The 19,816-nt window shown below is 42.5% G+C and overlaps 2 protein-coding genes across 3 annotated transcripts; both read right to left on the bottom strand.

The window, feature by feature from the left end:
- Positions 1-352: 352 nt before the first annotated feature.
- On the bottom strand, positions 353-11,559 carry LOC101170920 (neural Wiskott-Aldrich syndrome protein-like). Of its 2 annotated transcripts, none has more exons than XM_023954731.1 (9): positions 7,474-11,559; positions 3,069-3,215; positions 2,783-2,869; positions 2,625-2,700; positions 2,472-2,544; positions 2,319-2,403; positions 2,054-2,207; positions 1,833-1,932; positions 353-1,693 (listed from the first exon to the last, which is right to left on the bottom strand). In XM_023954731.1, exons 1-8 carry the CDS (start codon positions 7,570-7,572, stop codon positions 1,868-1,870), a joined length of 786 nt encoding a protein of 261 aa, XP_023810499.1. In that variant the 5' UTR covers positions 7,573-11,559; the 3' UTR covers positions 353-1,693; positions 1,833-1,867. The 2 variants fall into 2 exon arrangements, with proteins under 2 accessions (XP_023810499.1, XP_020558687.1); XM_020703028.2 differs by having other exon boundaries at positions 932-1,726; positions 7,474-11,558.
- A 2,286-nt stretch (positions 11,560-13,845) lies between these two features.
- Positions 13,846-19,512, bottom strand: LOC101156158 (MAP kinase-activated protein kinase 2). Its single transcript, XM_023954730.1, has 10 exons — positions 18,919-19,512; positions 18,017-18,156; positions 16,828-16,892; positions 16,670-16,749; positions 16,471-16,597; positions 16,276-16,351; positions 16,037-16,161; positions 14,760-14,845; positions 14,274-14,354; positions 13,846-14,191 (listed from the first exon to the last, which is right to left on the bottom strand). Exons 1-10 carry the CDS (start codon positions 19,183-19,185, stop codon positions 13,979-13,981), a joined length of 1,260 nt encoding a protein of 419 aa, XP_023810498.1. The 5' UTR covers positions 19,186-19,512; the 3' UTR covers positions 13,846-13,978.
- Positions 19,513-19,816: the final 304 nt, after the last annotated feature.

Raw genomic sequence — 19,816 nt, 5'->3', positions numbered from 1 at the left:
TTTTTTTTTTTTGTCTCATCTAAATCTTCCTTCCTTCTCAGTCTGCGGACACAGCTTTTATTTTGAAAGAGCAGACGTCTCCAAACTCACTGCTGGTTTCCAGTCTCAGGTTCTGGACATGTCTCGTGAAATCTCCTTGTCTGAATTTTAAGCTTGACCCCAAAGGCACCACTCTATTTGGGAGCTATATATATATATATATAGATCTTCTGGTTTTGGAATACGCTGAAACAAAAGCTATTCTAGCTCCCAAATATATAATATGACCTCATTAACACTGACCTTTGTGGTAATCATAGTGCAAAAAAAAAAAAAAAAGGCCGTCAGCCTTTCACATGCCAAGAACTTGTTCTTTTTCTGTCTCCACTTTATCCTGTCAGGGTCAGAGAGGATCCAGAAGAGGCCCAGAAATGAGATCCCTCCTTCTGCATAGTGGAGATAACTTGCTGGGGTTTGGTGCATCTGTTCAGCATGACATCCAGGTTACTCCCAAACACAAGCCTGTCTGGAAGTCCTACTGACCAGAATCCTATATAGTGGGTCTGAAGCTAAGTTCACACCTCCCTCGGCAACGCGCCTTCAACCACTTCCAGTTAAAAGTCCATGTGTTTTGGGCTTCATTGCTACGCAGGTTTCTACGACTGTTTTCAGGCGCTGCGTACCAAACGTGCAGCCATTGAACGCGCATTGAAAGGTAAACCAGGTGGAACTTTGATCAAAAAACCTTGTCTCGTTGGACTTCCATAAGGTCCTGCATTACTTAATGTGGCTGCAGTTGACACTACATTGTTATTACAATTTAACAGCTACATTTGTTTTTAGTTAAAAGGATTAAAAACAAATAAAATTCTAATGAGACAAATGAAAGCCAAGTGTAACTGAGTCACCTCTATGCTGTTCTAGAGAAATGTAGGGCGTTGTGACACAGCAACACCCTTGGAGACCACCTCCATTTATTATGGATCTGGCAATGTGTTTCAAAACAACACAAAATGATAACAGTGTTCTAGATCCTTTATGAAAACAACAGAATTAGCTTATATTTACATAAAAAACAATAACATCTTGATTGTTCTCTTATTTTTATCTTCCATTATATGAATATATTTCCTTTTTTTGCAATATAACTCATATAATAACAGAATATAGGGCAAAACGAATATAAATTGACTATTGATATAGTTTTTGTTACATGACATCCAACCAGACAATGAAACAAGAATGGGAAAGGGAAAGAAAGCCCAGAGCATATGAAGGAGAAGCCCATGAAGAAGAAGAACGTAAGGACAAGTCCCTCACTGAACACAGAGGTTAAAGAAATAAAGGGATAAACAGCATTTTATGTGATTAAAACTAAAGGACAGATTTCGTTCTGTTACAGCAGCATGTATAATGAAATGGACTACACCTTTATTATTGTGTCTGTAAACAAGGTCTTGTTCTGGAAATCTTGAGCTTTATTTGATTACTGGATCCTGACACAGAATATAACTAGACTTATCTAAAGATGTGCATACACCACAGAATCACCAAAGATCTGTTCCAACAGAGAATGAGGTCAAATACAATGGCGGAAAAATCAACAGAATCAGCAGAAGCCCTGTAAATGTTTCCCAGCTGAAGACTCTGGAAGCGGCTCACCATCAGAGTTTGGATCTTTCTTCTTCTCTGCTTTGCGGAAACCTCCGTCCACCTGACAGCACAAACGTGATGCACCTTTGTGCGTCTGAAAAGGGAACGTTGCCGTTTTCCTCTTGTTTTACAGTAGATGTGCGCACAAACGTTGAAGGACAAAGGAGCATCCGGTCAAATGAAGCTGTGACCTGACATACCTAGCAAGAGGTGGGGAGACATTTGCAGTGGAGCATCAGTGGCCAATCCTGTTGGGTTTAGGAGCCAGACCCCCTGCAGGTCTTGGAAGCGTCTGCGAGGCTATGAAACAAAAAAGTAAAGGTCCACAGGGATCAATTTGAAATTGATGCTTTAAAACTGTTAAGTAAAAAGGATCACAGTTTTAAACAAACAAACCAACACCTGACTTCAAAACCCATACCGGCCTTTCTCAGCTCTTGCTCCACAGCCTTAACTCCTCCAGACCGGGCGAATATCAGGTCAACAGCCTCTGTTACGTCTCTGTTTTTGAGATCGTCCTTACTGAGTCCCGCCCGCACCAACACTCTTTCTATAGCAGGATCCAAATCCACAAACTACAAGCAAATGCAACACAGAATACATTTGACACGGCAGCAATAAAACATGAACTGATTTGAATGAGATGTCACTGAGTTTGACTCGGTTTTCTGTGTGAAAGGACTCACAGCTTCCGAGTTGTCATGAGCCATGCTGGGCTTTGCCGCTGCTGGAAAATCTTTCCTCCCGTCAAGACCGACTTCTGACGTATTTCTACGTTGAACATTGATTTACTGTAACTCATTTTTGCCCTTTTGTGTTTTGGAAATGGAGTTTCTTACCCTGAATTGGGCTCTTTGTTTGTTGAGCTGCTTGCTGTTGTTTCATTTCGTCTCATCTGATTGGTCCTCAACCCTGCAGGGAAAAGGTTTCAATGATGCTTCAATGTGACGTATTTCCTCCGGGCTGATCTAAACCATTGCTGTAAATCTCACCACGAGCCTCCGTCACTGCAAGATAAAATTCTTCGGCTTCATCATCATTTGCAAAGTTGAATCCAAATGACTGGGCCTGAGGAAACACAACAAGTCTACCTCTCAAGAAGTCGTGTCTCACAAAGAACAGAAACTTAAGGTGGAGGGGGGGGACTTACTCCTGCCAGAAAGGTGTGAAAGTAAGGACGTGACACAGTGTACTCAGAGGTAAGGCGCAGGTCCTGCTCCCACAGTAACTCCGCTTTCTGCATTTGGGACAAGAAAGGAAAATCATTGGTGGAAACCAAAGAGCACGGGAGCACAGAGGTCAGACATACATGGAGGCACAGCAATCGAGATAAGACTTTGAGATTCACATGATCCCTGATTCACGCCGTTGTGCACGCACACATGATGACAAGACAACTCTGTTCTTTGAAGAAAACACCATGCCCCTCCTTTTACCTTAACACAGTAGAGACTCAGGAAGTAGGAGGATGCAGATTCCTCCTTCAGCAGGCACAGCACACCGCTGTCAAATTGGTCCCAGCTCTGTTCCTCTCCTGGAGCGCTGCTGGCCTGTAGTACTTGTGCTACTGTTGATTTAATCAGCTAAAACACATAACAATTCACACATAACTGATGCAGCTCTATAAAAATAAAAGCCAGTGTAAGATATAGCTGATTATAGTAACAGATGGTCTCAATTTACTGTGAATTTTACTAAATGATTCACTGTGGCGATCCCTGAAGGGATAAGCCAAAAGGTTAAAAAAAACCCACATATTTTTCTAAACATAATTAGAAGTTTTTTGGAGCAACTTATACTCATGTGTGACTTATAAACATTTTTTTAATGGAAAAAAAATTAATACCAACAACCACTAGAGTGCCTTGGAGGTGTGTGTATCAGTATTTGCTACTGACAACAATGCAGAAGAAGCAGCACCGCTCAGTCTCACGCCAGGCTTGGTGGAATTGTTCCAAAACAACACAGAGTATGAAGAATTCAACATATTTACATGACTTGAAATGATAGAAATAGTTTAGTTGACTTGTTAGTGTGTTCATGCTATGGTTAACTGAATAATGTTGCACTAATGTGCTAAATCCCTCTTATGTTTCATTAAGTTTGAATGCATCAATGTGATTCGGTAGAGAAGCGCGCACATATTCTGTCTCTTTTTGCTATTTTATACCATGGTCCGGGTGAATTCTCGATTCTGATTGGCTGCTGGGTGTATAATGTCACGGTTTTAGGTTTTTCTGCTTTTGTGTTCCAGTTGTTTTTTGTTCTGTAATGTTTTGAGTTTAACTTCCTGTTTTATTTTGTAGGGTTTCCTGTTTCGTTGTGAGTTTTACTTTGAGTCCCCATCAGTCCTGAGTGTTTCCACCTGTGTCTTGTTGTCTGCATGTATTTAAGTCTGGTCATTCCCTTCCTCCTCTGCCCATCCATAGTTTGTAGTTTTGATATTCCCTGTTTCTGTGCCTTTCTAGTGTCTCAAGTTTTTGAATGTTTCTAGCCTGCTCAGCAGTGGTTTTTGTTTAGTTTAGTTTTAGTTATTAAAGATCCTGTTCTCCTGAAACTCCTGCCTCCTCTCCTCTCTGCGCCTGGGTACATCCCTCAACCCCCCCCCCCCCCCCCCCCTGTCGTAACAGATAACCCACACCTAAAAAAGAAGTTCTGGTGACATACAGTACCATAAATGTTCTGTTTCACTGCGCTGGCTTCTTCAAAACAAACTTTAGCTTCCTCATCTGGACATAAACAAACGGTAAGAGGTGAACTTTTTCTCTGAACTGATGCTTTATTTAACCCATCGTGACGACCAGCATGTTCCTTTGCAGTCGAGATTGGAAGTCAGAGCGGAGCACCACGTAACAAATAGTCCGCTTTTTGTGAAAAAGCTATCTAAATTTAAAAAATAACAAGAATAACGTACTAAAAAATGATTGAATATGTATTTCTTTTGAAGGGAAGTAAGCGGGTTAATGGCCATTGAAGTGTGCATTCTCAGAATTTACACACTTCAGGGAAGCGGCCGTCCTCTGCTTTGCACCTGGTAGTTTAGGCTTCCAGGGCGTGCTTTAATTTCTGATAATGCGCACTTCGTCGACCCTTGACCCTTACTTATTCCGTTATTATGATTTGCCCTTCAAGTTGAAATGTCTATTCTTGTTCCAGTATTTTGTAAAATACATTTCTCTGATAAGAATGTTGAAAATGCTGAAAACTGGGCCTCTTCAGATGGAAGCATCACACAGACTTGGAGGAGATCTTATCTTTCATGGAGGAAGAAAGGATTGAAGTGGACAGCTGCAGGGGAACCGATAGCTTCATCAACGGGCTGCAAAGACCCTGCAAGCCGCCATCAATGAATAAAACAATGTATTAACCGTATATGATAAATGTTCAGCTGCCACCTTGGCCAGATTTTTATTGTGAAAAAGGATCTTTCAAGTAAAACGGCAAGAAAACACTTTCAATAAACATTCAACTCACCTGTTCAATTGAGTTTAGTCGTCTGCTATGCAACTGCGCGGCGTTCACTTGCTGCACTGTATGCTCACTGCCACTTTAACCCTTGTGCTATCCTAGGCACTTTAACATTGGGAGTGGGGTCATCTAGACCCACCAGACAGTGCTCTGAACCTTTTTTCTTTAATATTTGTGATCTTCACTGGTGTCCATGAAATCTTTCCACCTTTATCCACCTTTGTCATGGTAGGGAGAACACGTCAATGTAAGGGGGGGGTCATCTAAGATAGCACAAGAGTTAATCTTGTAAGTGTACAACTTTAAATTTCATATATTTATGAGAAAAAAGTTGTAAATTTAAGACTTTCAATCTCGTGGCCCTAATACCTTGTTGTAACCTGTGCTCCAGGTGTGATTTTTTTTTTTTTTTTTTTTCTTCTTTATCATGCATTCTTTTTGGCTGCTGTGACTTATACTCTGGAGTGATTCATGGTCCTTTCAAGGTGACGTTAAATTAAGTGGAGTTCTGGATTAAATGGAAATGAAAATTAGCAACATACCGCATGATGGAGTAAAGGCATAAGAGAGTGAAGGAACATTTTTAACCCTTGTGCTGTCTTAGATGACCTCACCCTTACATTGACGTGTTCTCCCTACCATGACAAAGATGGATAAAGGTGGAAAGATTTCATGTAATCCATGGACACCAGTGAAGATCACAAATCATTGAAGAAAAAAGGTTCAGAGCACTGTCTAGTGGGTCTAGATGACCCAACTCCCAATGTTAAAGTGCCTAGGATAGCACAAGGGTTACACTGATCATATTTGAAATTGTTCTTTTGTTGGACCAGATGGAAAAGAGGAGGATAGTAGAGAGAAGGATGTTGGGGGGATAAGGGCACATAAAAAGAGGGAAAAAAGGGGGCTTAAGAAAATAAAAGGATGATTGTGTGTGTGTGTGTGTGTGGGGGGGGGGGGGTTATGAAAGCAACAAGTTGCTGGAGATTTATAATCATAACTGTCAGGTGTAGATGTTGGACTATTAGGGGCGGGGCCTGTCCACACACACTCTAAAATGTTATAAACACACCTGTTGGCTCCAAAAATCTTCACATACAAATAAGTCACAGGTACACAATACAGCTACAGTTCACAGGTGCATGCTAATGCATACAAACCAGCACATGTAAATCATTTCATTCAGTCACGCAAACTATTAGTGCAAAGGTGAGCTAACACCTGTGCTCGAGTGAGTGTTTATGTTCTTCTGGGGTGGATGATGAAATATAAAAAGAAGGAGGGAGAGTGCCCAGCCACCCCCACACCAAGACCCCCACCATAGCAGCAGCGGCAGCCAGGCACCCCCTGACACCTGAACGGTATAGCAGATGGAGGAAATCTGCCCACAGGGCAACCACATTTGCCCCCCCTTACCAGGGCCAGCAAGACCACCACAGGGCCCCCCAAAACCAGAGAGCAGGGAGGAACAGGAGGCATAGAGAGTGTGAACCTCAAACCAGAGAAGCCCAACCAGAGGAATAGCCCCTGCCGTGCCCATGGGGCCCAACATGGGTTCCCCGCCCCTGGAACGTACCCCCTGCACTGACAAGCAGCCCACCACCACCCAGGAGTTCTGATTGTCCCCCCACCCCAACCCCAGGCAAGACCCAGAGCTCCCCAAGGGAGACCCGTCCCACGCTCCAGGCAGCTTCTCAAAAGCTCCAGGCAGCTTCTCCAGAAGAGAGCAAGGCAGGGGCCGCCCACCCGCACCCAGGAGTAGGACATCCGAGAGAAGTGGGGGATTCCAAAGAGTGTTGTAAACATGGCCCGACCAGGCTCACCCACTGCTGAAATTACTGGCGAGGCTCAGAGCTCGAGGACAAGGCTGCCGGGCCCAGGAAGCCAGAACCCAAGGGACACGGTTGCAGAGGGCCTGGTTCCCCCCGCCAGGGATGGGGTAGGGGACAGAAGATCAGCAGTCCCTCCTTCTTTGTGTAAGGTCTTTGTGTATGTGTTGGAGTGTGTATTGTTGTGGGGTAAAGGGTATGTGTACCAAAGGGGGCAGTTGAAAATTGGCGGGTAGGGCACTGAGACGACCATCTCCTGAGAAGACCATCTCCTGATTGCTCACAGTGATGACCAAACACCCTCTCACCTGTCTCTTCAAATTGTGTTACTTAGACTAGTGACCTGCTCTGGGGAGCTAAACAAACATCAACTTCCAGCAAATCCTCACAAAACCAGTTTATCTTTTAAACATGGAAACTTTAAAAGAATTATGTGGCAACACTAAGTAACTACATACATTTAGTTTTGGTACAAACGTTCCCTCAGAGTGTCACACACAAAGACAGAAAAGAGCTATGCTGTACTTTGAGGTCACAAGCTTACCTGACAGCGGGGTTTGAGAAGGGACACGAGGACACCTTTCTCCCTGATGGTGAGGAGATCACTCATCACATCAGAGTTGTGGATCAAACAAAGTGCCATGTCTGGACCCGTCTTGCCTTGTCCTCACATTCATTCCATATGCTTCCACTGAAGCCTGTGTGGTCCCTGTAACTGGTTTGAGTAGCAGCATTCACAGAGCAACAGAGAGCCATGCAAATTTATGGGCAGGAGGTGGGTTCCAGTAAGCAAATGCACCACAGTGTGAACAACAAGGTCGTCGCGGATAGCCTGAAGACAATCTGCAATCAATAAGATGCCATTGCTGTCACTTTGAATGTTCTGCCGTGATCAGGAAAGGAGTGGCTGTGAGCCGCAGAGGCTGATGAGGGAGGATGAGAGCCGTTCTTAGAATCAGGTGATGTCTGGGAGTCGGGTCCAGGAGCAGACTGGAACAGAGAAGACAGGGCCAGTCAGGATCTTAACCTAACTACTGTGGAGTCAGGACTGCTGGGCAGCAGTAACAGAACTGATTTCTGGGGAGAAGACGGCAGCAACAAACAATCTCAGCCACAACAAAAGAAAATCAGAGGAGGGCTGCAAAGAGACCGGAGCTGTCAACAGCACACTGCTTGATTGAAAAGAAGATAACTTCAAGGTTCCATGAAAATAAACTTCTTTTACTATGGAATGTATATTCTTGAAACTCTTTAACTCAACACAGCACTGGATCTAATTTGGGCATTACAGTTTTTCTCCATTGGTGTGGATCATTTCTTGAAACAGAAATTACATTCTCAAAACTATAGGATCATTTGGTAAAACAGTCTTACAGTTCAGCACAACAGTATAGCTCACTTGCAAAATCTAATATATCTCCCAAAACTGTTTGACTCATGCTTCAAAACTAAATTCCTTTCCCATGTAGTGTCAGTGCCACCAAAATGGCAAAGATCCTTCTCAATTGCTTTGGCTCATTTCTTGATCAGACCGGACGTTCTCAACAGTCTTGGTGCTTTTGTCAAAATAATGTGGATGGTTCAGCACAACGCCATGGTTCATCTGCAAAAGCTCATATCTCTCCCAAAGCAATTCACTCATGTGTTAAAACTAAATTTCCTTCTCATTTAAACTGTCAGTGCCCCCAAAATACTTTGTCCCTTTGGCATTGTGTAGGCACTGCAGGTCAAAATGATTAGATGTTTTTTCACTATAGCAGAGGACCATTGAAATATCCCTCATGTCCACCTTTCAGTCTAAGCTCAGTCCTTTATTGACAATGGTAACTGTACTGTTTTTGTATAGCTAACAGAATACAATTTTGTACAAAACTGAAAAAAAAGGAAAAGGATTTTAGGGTAAGAGTAGCCTTTACAGTAACAGCACACATTGCACTCATACTGCCAAGGAAATTGTGACCATTATCATTCACACACAGTAACTTTCATACATCAGAGTAAAAAGAAAATGTATACAGCATAATATACTTTATAATTTAAACACAAAAATAACAATGAAAATGATATGCAGCCTACAGTGCTGTATATGATGCTCAAGTTTCACAACTAACAGTTCTTCACTGGTTGCTGTCCTCACCCTCCCTCTCCTGGCCATCGTCCTCACCCTGCTGGCCATCCACACGCTGCTTTCTGTCTGGCCACAGCTTCTCGTCCACATCACAGCATATATTCTCCCTTGTGATGCAACGAGGGAAGAAACCGCGTGCATGTCGCAACCATCCCCTACACTGATCCCCCGTAATATCCTCACACGCAGCATCCATCGCATGGAGCAGGGACCTCTGATCTTGAGCCCGATGCTCATACACTCTCCACCTCCAAGCAGAGAAAAACTCCTCAATAGGATTGAGGAAAGGAGAGTAAGGTGGAAGGAACACTATGACCATCCTTGGATGAGTAGTGAACCAGGCCCTGACCAGTGGGCCACGGTGGAAATTCACATTGTCCCATACAATAACATATAGTGGTAGGTGAGGCCCTAAGAGACCTCAGTTTCAGGGATCAAATCAAAATACAAATAAATGTATCAAATGTTCCAAAGGATTCATAAATCACATTCATGGTATTATGTTCTTGATAAATTTTGACAATTGAACAGACTATTGTGCATGTGATGACTTACACAATGAAATGATGCTGACTCATTTTGGAGCAAACAACCATTAGACTGAGAATCAACAATCAGTTTAGATCAACAAGATCTATTCACTTGGAAATTGTGCTAAATGAAGGCTACCTGTGATCACTTGCAAAGCTGTACTGAGACATTGAGACATGTACTAAGACATTTGCAATTTGATGAAATTAATGAGTAAATTCCATTCTGTTGTGAACAATTGCCAAGTGGTTTGGAGGTTTGTCCATGTTGTTTTGAGAATGTAATTTCTGTTTCAAGGAATGAGCCAAACCAATGGAGAAAAACTGTAAATATTGCTCAAAATGGGATCCTAGTCGTAACATTCATTGACTTACAGAATGTGAGTCACTGTCCTCCTTTTTAAAAACAATTCTTTATTACAAATATTACTTTTTTACATCTCCTTGGACAAATGTTTTTAAAATGAATGAATGAATGATCTCATGACTCTTCTCAACCTGAGATTTAAGGCTTAAGGCAAACCACCTGACATTCTCGGTGTTGCTGCTGCCAGCAGGTGGACCTTCAGAATCAGTGATAAAATGACGGTGGAGTGACACTTTTTGATCACATTCTCAGGATTTTGTTTCCTGCTTGAGAATAAGTTCAGAGAAACAAACAGCCTGTGTTTTACTCTGCTTTCACTTCTTTGTTTCCTTTTGATGAGGGATGCCTTTGGAGGAGTATGGGCGACCAACCTGGAGGAAACAAAGCTGGACTGAACCCTGCACCGCTCAGGCCGATGAAGCCACTTGGACCAGCGGTGAAATGAAAGAGATTTGCAGTTGCTACGATTTAACTCCAAGACAATGTCACCCAGATGAATGAAAACTGTCACCTATTTTTACTGACGATGTCAACCCCATTTGGTTTTATTGAATAGTTTTTTTTACAATGCTTACACTTCATGACATGCTGGATCAAAAATATAAGGAAAACAAAAGTTTCTCCTGCTTTAGTTCTGTGAACTTCAGCATGGGTGAATAAATACGTATAAAACATTGTCTCACACTTTGGAAAATAGAAAAACCAACAAAATGATTCATATTGTTGTTCTTATTGAAAGTAAAACTATTTACCTTATTGCTTCTCCACTCATGTGATAGTGTCTAAAGAGCTGTGTGGATCAATACTTCCGTGCTCATTTAGAGTTGCTGGTGGATGGTCTTCCTCATGGGAGCTCTGGGCATGACTCACTCTTGTTTACAAAGCTATCTGTTACTGTATATTAGTCCATCTATCCATCCATCCTTCCGTTCTTCCATCCATTTTCAAAACCTGCTTGATACTATTTGGGGTCATAGGGGTTACTGGAGCCTATCCCAGCCAATTTTGGGTGAAAGCGGGGGGCAGGCTGGATGGGCTACACACACATTCCCATTCACACCTAGGGACACTTTAGAACTAACCTTTGAAGCATGCATATGACTGTGGGGGGGAGACTGTGACTGTGACTTCTGACTGTGCCTGGAGAAAACCCACACATGCATGAAGAGAACATGCCCCCCCCCCCCCCCCCCACACACACACAGAAAGAGCCCAGATGGGATTTCAACCAGGGCCTTCTCACTTGGAGCTGGGATGCCAACCACCACACCTCTGTGCAGAAGCCATGATACACAAATATTAACCCCTAGTAGCTGTTTCTTTTTTAACCAGTTCTTCATTCATCCATCTTCTTGCACATATCCAGGACCGGGTCACGGGGGGCAGCAGTCCAAGCAAAAATGCCCAGACTTCCCTCTCCCCGTCCACTTCCTCCACTTCCTCTGGGAAGACCCCGAGATGATTCCAGCAGAGAGACGTAGTCTCTCCAGCCTGGGCCTTCGCCCTGTCATGCTGGCATATATTTTTGGTATTTTCTTTTTCTTTTTTTCTTTTTTTTTAACTTGTCCTGTCCAACAGCCCGGCAGGCAGATGAGAGCTGAGGGCCTCTTGTGTTGGACATATTTTACTTTAACAAGAGGGGTTATTAATCTTCAGACAAACCAAAGGTCTGTCTGAATAAACCCCTTTTGTAATTGAGGCCAAACTTTATTAATTTCAATCATGTTTGAAAATCTTTGGTGTTGAACCGGACAGAAAAGGAAAGAAGGGAAGAAGAGAGAGTGATGTTAGAGAGAGGGGGGGGGGGGGTTAGGAGGGTGATAATAGGAGGGGGGGAGATAAGACCATGAAGCAGCATAAAGCAACAAGTTTATTGGTTGTTTATCGTTACGGTGAGGTTCAAATGTAGTACAAAAAGGGCGGGGCCTGTCCACACACACACTCAAATGTTATAAACACACCTGTTAGCTGCAAAAATGTCCACATGTCGACATGTACACAAACAGATAGTGTTCACACATGCATACCTATGCCTTAAAACCAACTAGTGTGAAATATTTCATTCAATCATGCAAACTATTAGTGCAAAGGTGAGCTATCACCTGTGCTCAGGTGAGTGTTTATGTTCTTCTAAAATGGATGGTGGAATGTGAGAGAAGGAGGGAGAGTGCCCAGCCACCCCCCCACCAAGACCCCCGCCGCTGCAGCAGCGGCAGCCGGAACCCCCCAATGCCACACGGCAGCAGGCAGGGGACAACCGCCCCCCGGGCGACCACATCCGCCACCCAGGCCAGGGCCAGCAGGACCGCCGCGAGGCTTTTTTCTTCATTGGTTTTTTCTTTTGGCACAATATGAATTTTTTGGGTTATAGTGATTTGATTTCAACAAAATGTTAGTCTCTTTTTAACCCAACTTGTTTTTTATTTTTAACTCTGGAACTAGTGTGCATTTTTGATCCAAGTGGTAACAATTATACTGTTTCTGAGTAAGGGAGCAGGAAAAAATTGATTCTGTGAAATATGGTGATTTTCTTTTGGCAATACTGATATTGATTTTAAACATTGCTGAAATAATTTTTGATTTATTATTTCAAAGCAAACTTATAGTTCAGCGTCTTACCTTTGTGTTCCACTAGCTGGCAGTGCAGCACAAGCCTCTTTCAGCAGCTCTGCACCAAAACAAGAAGATCTCAGGAGAAGCATCTCCGGTTAGATGTTCACTCATTAGTCTCACGGTTGTTGTAGTTACAGAGCTCCACGACACATTTTCACCTCCGTAATAACAGGCAGATTATTGGAGATTGTTTAGTGTTTGTTTAGTCGTTTAATCCATCTTCTAAATTCATAAACTACTAAGCAGCAGTGTTTGAAATTCAGAACATTGTATTTTCTTACTAAAACTTGAAGGACTTTATTGGTTAAACCACATTTAGACTTGTTTTTTTTTAAATATACTGAAAATTATTTGGTTGAGAAAACAAAAGTTGAGTGTTGAAAAAATATTTCAAAGTTTATCAAAAGGAAAGCACTATGAATAAAAAATGAAAAGTTGTATGTGAGATACAGTGGCAGTTCTTATTGCTCTGATCAATAAATAATTGGTCATTTAAACTATTTTTTTCATGTGGAATGTGCGTTAGTATTGAGACAAAGATTTTTTCAAAGTCATCCTCCTTTGAATTAAATTATCTTGGATAAAGTCTTGGGATATTTTAGAATAGACATCGTATTGTGAGATGTGAGTCGTGGTACGTGTCGCATGGACAGCCCTAGTTCTGACTTTTGATGATTACGCCTTTCTGTTTTTCCAATGTGCGCAAACTTTCTTTTTATGTAAAGTACAAAACTAATTTAAGTATCATGTGTTGTAAGCTGTAGAACTGATTTTGATGCTTTTTGTGTGTTTCTTTGCTGCCACTTCTCACTGGTTGTGTAGAGCAAATAAACATTGTTTTAAAACTTGTGCTCATGCTAATACACTCAATATAAATGAGTTTATATTTAAAATTCTCCTTTTTTAGGAGCTTTTCACTGAGACTCATTTGGTTTCTCTCTTAAGTGATCCAGTATTGTTCCATAAGCCAAAATAACAGGAAAAGTTTGACAAATTCCTAAAACAGGACTTGTTTCAGCAACAGGAAACGGATGTCAGCGTTAATGAATGTTGGAGCAAGTTTGAACTTTCTTAATTCAAACACCCTTTTTCCCCTGTAGAACCCAAATTATCACAAGAATTCCAATGGACTCTTGTTTGTCACGTTCAATACAAAAAACAATCAGACTTACCGACTTACCCTCTGAGATCATTACCATCACAAATAAATCAGTTATATCTCTTGGAATCAGATGAGCCGGGTAAAATTACAGTTTAGGAACAAAAGGATGTGACAAAGATGGGAAAAATGTGTTTTAATTGGTCAACTAATAAAATAAATGGCATTCCCAACTTTTAGGTGCAGAGTCACGTTTACATTGTACAATATCTGATATTGGCATAGAAAAGAGTACTTACAGATACTTTTACTCTACTTTTGTTCAGTGATATTTTCTCTGTCCTTTTCGGCAACGTCTTTGTGATTAGTACACCCTTGGTCAGCTGCTTCTGCCTGTGCAGCTTCTGGAGGCACCGGCTTCTTGCGTCGCTTGTTCAGCAGAGGATTGTTGGACGTGTCCAAGTCTTTGATCTTCACCTGGTCGTAGTCCACACGCATGGTAGCCAAAGCGCTGGTCAATTCATCCTGGGAGAACAAATGAGTCAGTACCTCTGAGCTGGTACTCTCCCCCTATGGTCACGTAAGAAAGACAGGTTATGACCTCTACCTTGACATTGTCCCACAATTCTTTGTCCTCGGTCAAAACCCGCGAGGTGTGGAGAGGGGTTGATGGGACCACCATAGATTGCTGTTAAAGAAAATAACCACACAAATCAGCCTCAGCACTTGACATAGACACAGATGTTTGCAAGTGGAAAGTACGGTGGCCCTGAAGTGCAAATCACACCAAATCATTAGAGGCAAAAACATTTTGAAGATATCCTATTCCACGTTTCATTGTTACCATTTCATTTTGATTGCTGGAAATTATATTTGTCTTCTACAAAATTCCATTTTTATTTTGTGTAATTTCTTTGGAATTGTGTTTTGGTTTCTGGAATGGAATTTCTCAAATGTAATTTTGTTTTTTATTTTTTGTTTTGCTTTTTAACGTGTTGTTATGATCTTTAAAATATTTTTGGGGTTGAGTGATTTGTTGGTGTGATTCGCCCTTCAGGGCCACCATAGGAAAGCTTTGAAAGCGTGCACATACACTGATCCAGGGGTGGTTCATGAACTGTCCAATAGTCATCCTCTCACTGGGATTTGTCTTCAGCAACTGAATGATGAGCTGCTTTGCTGCACAGAAAATGTTTACTTCAGATAAAACATATGGAAAACTATTGTATTCCCCACACTACAGGGCACACTTATGTCACATATAAGTCGCCCCTAACTGTAGGGCGTATTATGCAGTAACTCTACATACGCTACATGTTAGCCACATCAGCGTGTTTAAAATACCTGTAAGTCCCAACATGGTTAGTAACACGTAAAAAATACAGTCTGACACTCCGACACGTTGGCTACTGTAGCATATTTACAATCATACCCAACCCTGCTTTTAAAAAACCAAACTGACTTTTGAACACAGCGCGGTGTAGCTCTCAAAATCGCTTCAACATCAAAAAGAACAACCTAGACCTGAAGCTGCGTTCACGTCGAATGGGATTCGTGCGGCAGAGGCAGCCAGTTTCAAAGTGAAGTCAATAGCACAGACGAGATTTGAGGTCCTGCGGCGTGATTTAAGCAACGGGCACGGTGTGAAGGTCCTGCACCAGCACGATTTCAGCTGCTTGCCGTGGCGGGCCACAGTTGAAGAATCGTAACTCTGAAGAGGTGGCTGCGTCGTGTTAACCAATCAGAGACACAACTTTCGACACGTAACGTTTTCAGTGTTTAGATGCAGATCCAATATGGTGAATTGATCTGATGGTTCTCGCCCTGATTGGGGAGGAAGCCTTATCGGGCCTCCTGAACTTTATCATATTTTCTTATATAAAATGTAAAAGTAAGCCTCCAAACTGAGCCACAGAGAGATGGAAACACAGCACAGCGGAAGCGGCCGACTTTCAGACACAGCAGCGGAAGTGGAGGTCACTGTACCGACAGAGTCTGAATGATCTCATGAACCAGACATGGAGACACCATGACTGATGCTCTTCAAAATCAAAAAACCTGATGTCTCAACATCCTCTGTGTCTTCCATGCTTTGTAAATTAGATAAACACAGACATTTGGCTCCAGACACACAATGCTCTATGTAGCGATTAGGCTATAAACATTTGCTGGTAGCTCCTCCTGGGGTGCCAAGCTTATGTACACCTTTTCGGACAGGCGCTGACGCAAATTTGTCGCGCGAATCGCGTTCGCACAGCTTAAGGCGCACTGTGTTTTTATTTATTTTTTTTTTTTTAATAATTCAGGCTTTTAGGTGTACCTAATAATGCCAAAAATATGGTGGTTAAAATGAAAGTAAAATAGTCTGACCTTCCTCTGAAACATCAACCCACTCAGGGTTAGGAAACTCATACTGGCCCAGCCTGATCCTCTGCTTCATGCCTGGGGAGATGGCCTGGCCTGTATTTGAGTAGAAGGGAGGAAACCCACACAGTCTGGTGGAAGGAGAAGAAAATGTGTCAGTGTGTCCTTTTCAGAGTGAAAAAAACCCACACGTCCCTTTTGTCAGTGTTTTAAAGAATATTGTCACAGAAATAGTTGGAACTTACAAGATGTATGTGATCACCCCCAGAGACCACATGTCACATGACTTGTCGTATTTCTCTGGTCCAAGCACTTCTGGTGCTGAATTTCACAACGATGCCCACACAGAAAAGCAGAAAAAAGTGAGTGTCTCAACTGAACCGCCACGAACTGATGAACACAGTCAGGAGGAACAGATCTGTGAAAGCAGAAGCTCTCACCGACGTAATACGGGGTATAGCAGGGGGTTTGCAGCGACTTGTGCAGTGAGGTCTCCTTAGCAAAGCCAAAGTCTGTCAGCTTCAGAGTGGCATTGCTCTCTCTGGTGGTGTAAAGAAGGTTTTCTGGCTGTGCGATACAAAGACAAATAAATCAAAAGGAAGAATATTCCAAGGCGTGCACTCATTTTTACATTCCTACCTTAACATCTCTGTGAGCGATGTCCATGCGGTGCAGGTATTCAATAGCTGAGCCAATGTCATGCATGATCTCTGACACTTCTGATGGACAAATATGAAAACAAACATGGTGAGAAAGGAAAGGAAAACCAAGAGTGTTGTGTGTGAATGGTGGCCCACCTCTCTCTGTGAAGGCCTGATCCCCTCTGGCCTGGATGCGGCTGAACAGCTCCCCCCCCTCCATGCTGGCACAAGGTCAACAAAGAGATAAGAACTAGGACAGTGAGGGGAATCCTGGCTAACAACCCCAGTTCTCCACTGTCACGGTTTTCTAACAAAGTGAATCATTGTGCTTCAATATTTAGTGTTCTGATTAGTCCAGTTTTTAGAGCAGAACTGGAATCAGAACCAAGTGAGGACATTTAGACCAAAAAAAAAAAATCCAAAATCCAAAAGGCTTCTCTCCAAGGACATAAATGTAAATCATGAGGAAAATATCTGAGAGATAAAAATAAAATAACTTTTATGCCAGATTCAAGTTGATATTTTACACTTTCTTATAAAAATCCAAATCATTTGTTTAAGTGTACATCTAATAAAGCAATCACTCTGTCTTTGCTCTCTGACACTAACTTTATAAATTTTAAAATATTTGTTGCACCTTAATTTTTGCAAAGACAAAAAAACATTTGGCAATTTTTTTGAACATCTTAACAACTGAATAAAGCTTTATTGAATTTCTTGTATACTGCACAGTCTCTGATTCATTCATTCATTCATTCATTCATTCATTCATTCATTCATTCATTCATTCATTCATTCATTCATTCATTCATTCATTCATTCATTCATTCATTCATTCATCTTATGGGCAAAGGCAGGGGACACCCTGGACAGGACGCCAGTCTGTTGCAGGGTCACAATCACACACCCATGCACACTCACACCTAGGGACAATTTAGAGTCTCCAATTGACCTATGAAGCATGTTTTTGGATGGTGGGAAGAAGCCGGAGAAAACCCACGCATGCACGGTGAGAACATGCAAACTCCACACAGAAAGGTCCCCCATTGATGTTCTGGTTCAGGTTCCCCCCGGGACTTCAACCGGGGGGCAAGAGCGCTAACCACTGCCCCACCGTGCAGCCAGTCTGTGATTCTTCAAATAAATTAGAGTAAATGAGTAAATGAGAAAAAAAACAACGTTCTTTGCTCCTAATAATGAGGAGAATTTCTGCCTGCTGTCTGATTTCTGAGTACAAGCTGTTTGGCTGAATTTGCAAATGTATTTGGAAAGATGATCATTGTTTAAAAGGATAAACGGTTTGATTTAGGAACAATATTATTAATACAGTGCAGGTGATGCTTACCATTCCATCACAATGAGCAAACACTTCTTCCCCTGGTACATGTTCTCATACAGGCTGAGTATCTGTACAATGTGGGGTCCTCCGGACACTCGCCAGTGCAGATCAACTTCTCGTCTGGCTTTAGGAGTATCATATAGAATCTGCTTAATCAGAACAAAAACAGGTTTAAATGTACTGTAAATTATATTTACATCGGTTAGTTTACACATGGCATGAATCTGGTTACGGAGAAAAGATTTTCAACTGGTTTCTGCATCTGAGGAATGTTCCTCGTGCAGTCAAAGTTCTGCACATGTAAAAAATCCAAAGTGAGCAAAGCAAGAGGATGGGTGGAAGGGGAGACCAAGAAGGTATGACTGTCCCTCAAAAAGCACGATGCTTCCACTCATCCATGGAGCTTATTGGTGTAAAAGTTAGAAAATTTCACAACACCCGATTAAAGTTGCCTCCAAAGAATTTCCAAAGAAAACAAAGTGATGTGGCGCATTTCCTCTTAGACTTTTTGCAGGTTTACTGCAACACCGGCCAGATGTGCAGATTTCACAGCACCGTGGAGTTTTGTGGATTTCTGTTTGTTTTATTTTGAAAGGGTGACAAACATAGATTTGATCGTTTTGCTGGAATTAAAGCTGCATGATTGCGTAATAGATTGACAGAGAGGGTCATTGTCCATCATTAGGCCAGACATCACATCACTGTCTGGGTAACTCAAGGCCAGCTTTGCCTTCAGATCACTTCCTCATCGGGGATTTACTTGTTGATTTAATCAGGCATAAAATAAGAGGGAAATGAGATTTCCAGTAAATGGAAGAACTACCCAAACTAAAGACTAAAATCAATCATTGATGTCAGCTCTGTGTCCTTTTTCACAACAGCCCTGTACCTCCGCAAAGCTCACGCACCTTCAGTGCACACTTTGCCCCCGTTTTCTTGCAGTAACACTCCAGCACTTTCCCATTGATGCCCAGGCCGAGAACTTGTGATGTGATCTTGTAGTCCTCTGTCACTGCGTGTCTCCTGAACTCCAGTTTGCAGTAAGCAGATTGCTGGAGGTCGCCGAGGCCGCTGCCCACACCGCCCCCCAGGCTGGTGGAGCCGCCGCAAAGCGCTGTCCCGAGCTGAGCTGCGCTCTGCGCCGCAGGCGCCTCATCCTCCTGCGCCCCGAGCATCGCGGACCAAAACAACAACAACAACAACAACAACAACAACAACAACCTGATCTACCAGCAGCCGCCTCTGTCATCCGACGCTCTCATTTTGAATCGGAGAATTATTAGACCCAGTCCTCCCAGTGTGACAAACAACGAGAATATCCAGTAAGAGCCCCTCAGTGAGCAGAAGGGCAGAATTGGAGAGTTTCCTCTGTTGGCACAAAGAAGTTCTGCTAAGGAGAAACAGAGCTGGGGAAAAAAAGTTAAAGGCGCACGGATGGACGTCGCACCCCCATCTGCACCTCGTCACTACTCTGCGCTTCACGGAGGGATCACCGACCCCTCCAGCCCCATGACGTCAGCGCGGACAGGCTCGAATTCATGCGCATTTTAGTTTCCCTTAAAGGAACAGGCACGCGCAAAGACGCGCGATTGAGGAATGGAGGAGCGACAGCGGATCAGAGGAAACATAAATTATGATGGATTCAAAACACTTTGACATTTTTTGAAAGTCTTATTCACCCAGAAACGGTTACAGACCAGTTTAAAATCTTCTGGTCATCAAACGGTCAGTTATATAAATGATTTTTTTGAGTTATTATATATTTTTTTTTAAATTTTGTTTGGATTTACTGACAAAACAACCTAT

Source organism: Oryzias latipes, chromosome 5 (genome assembly GCF_002234675.1).
Source record: "Oryzias latipes chromosome 5, ASM223467v1".
NCBI classification, from domain to species: Eukaryota; Metazoa; Chordata; class Actinopteri; order Beloniformes; family Adrianichthyidae; genus Oryzias; species Oryzias latipes.
Note: the sequence above shows the minus strand (reverse complement) of the source record. Positions and strands in the feature narration are given on the sequence as shown.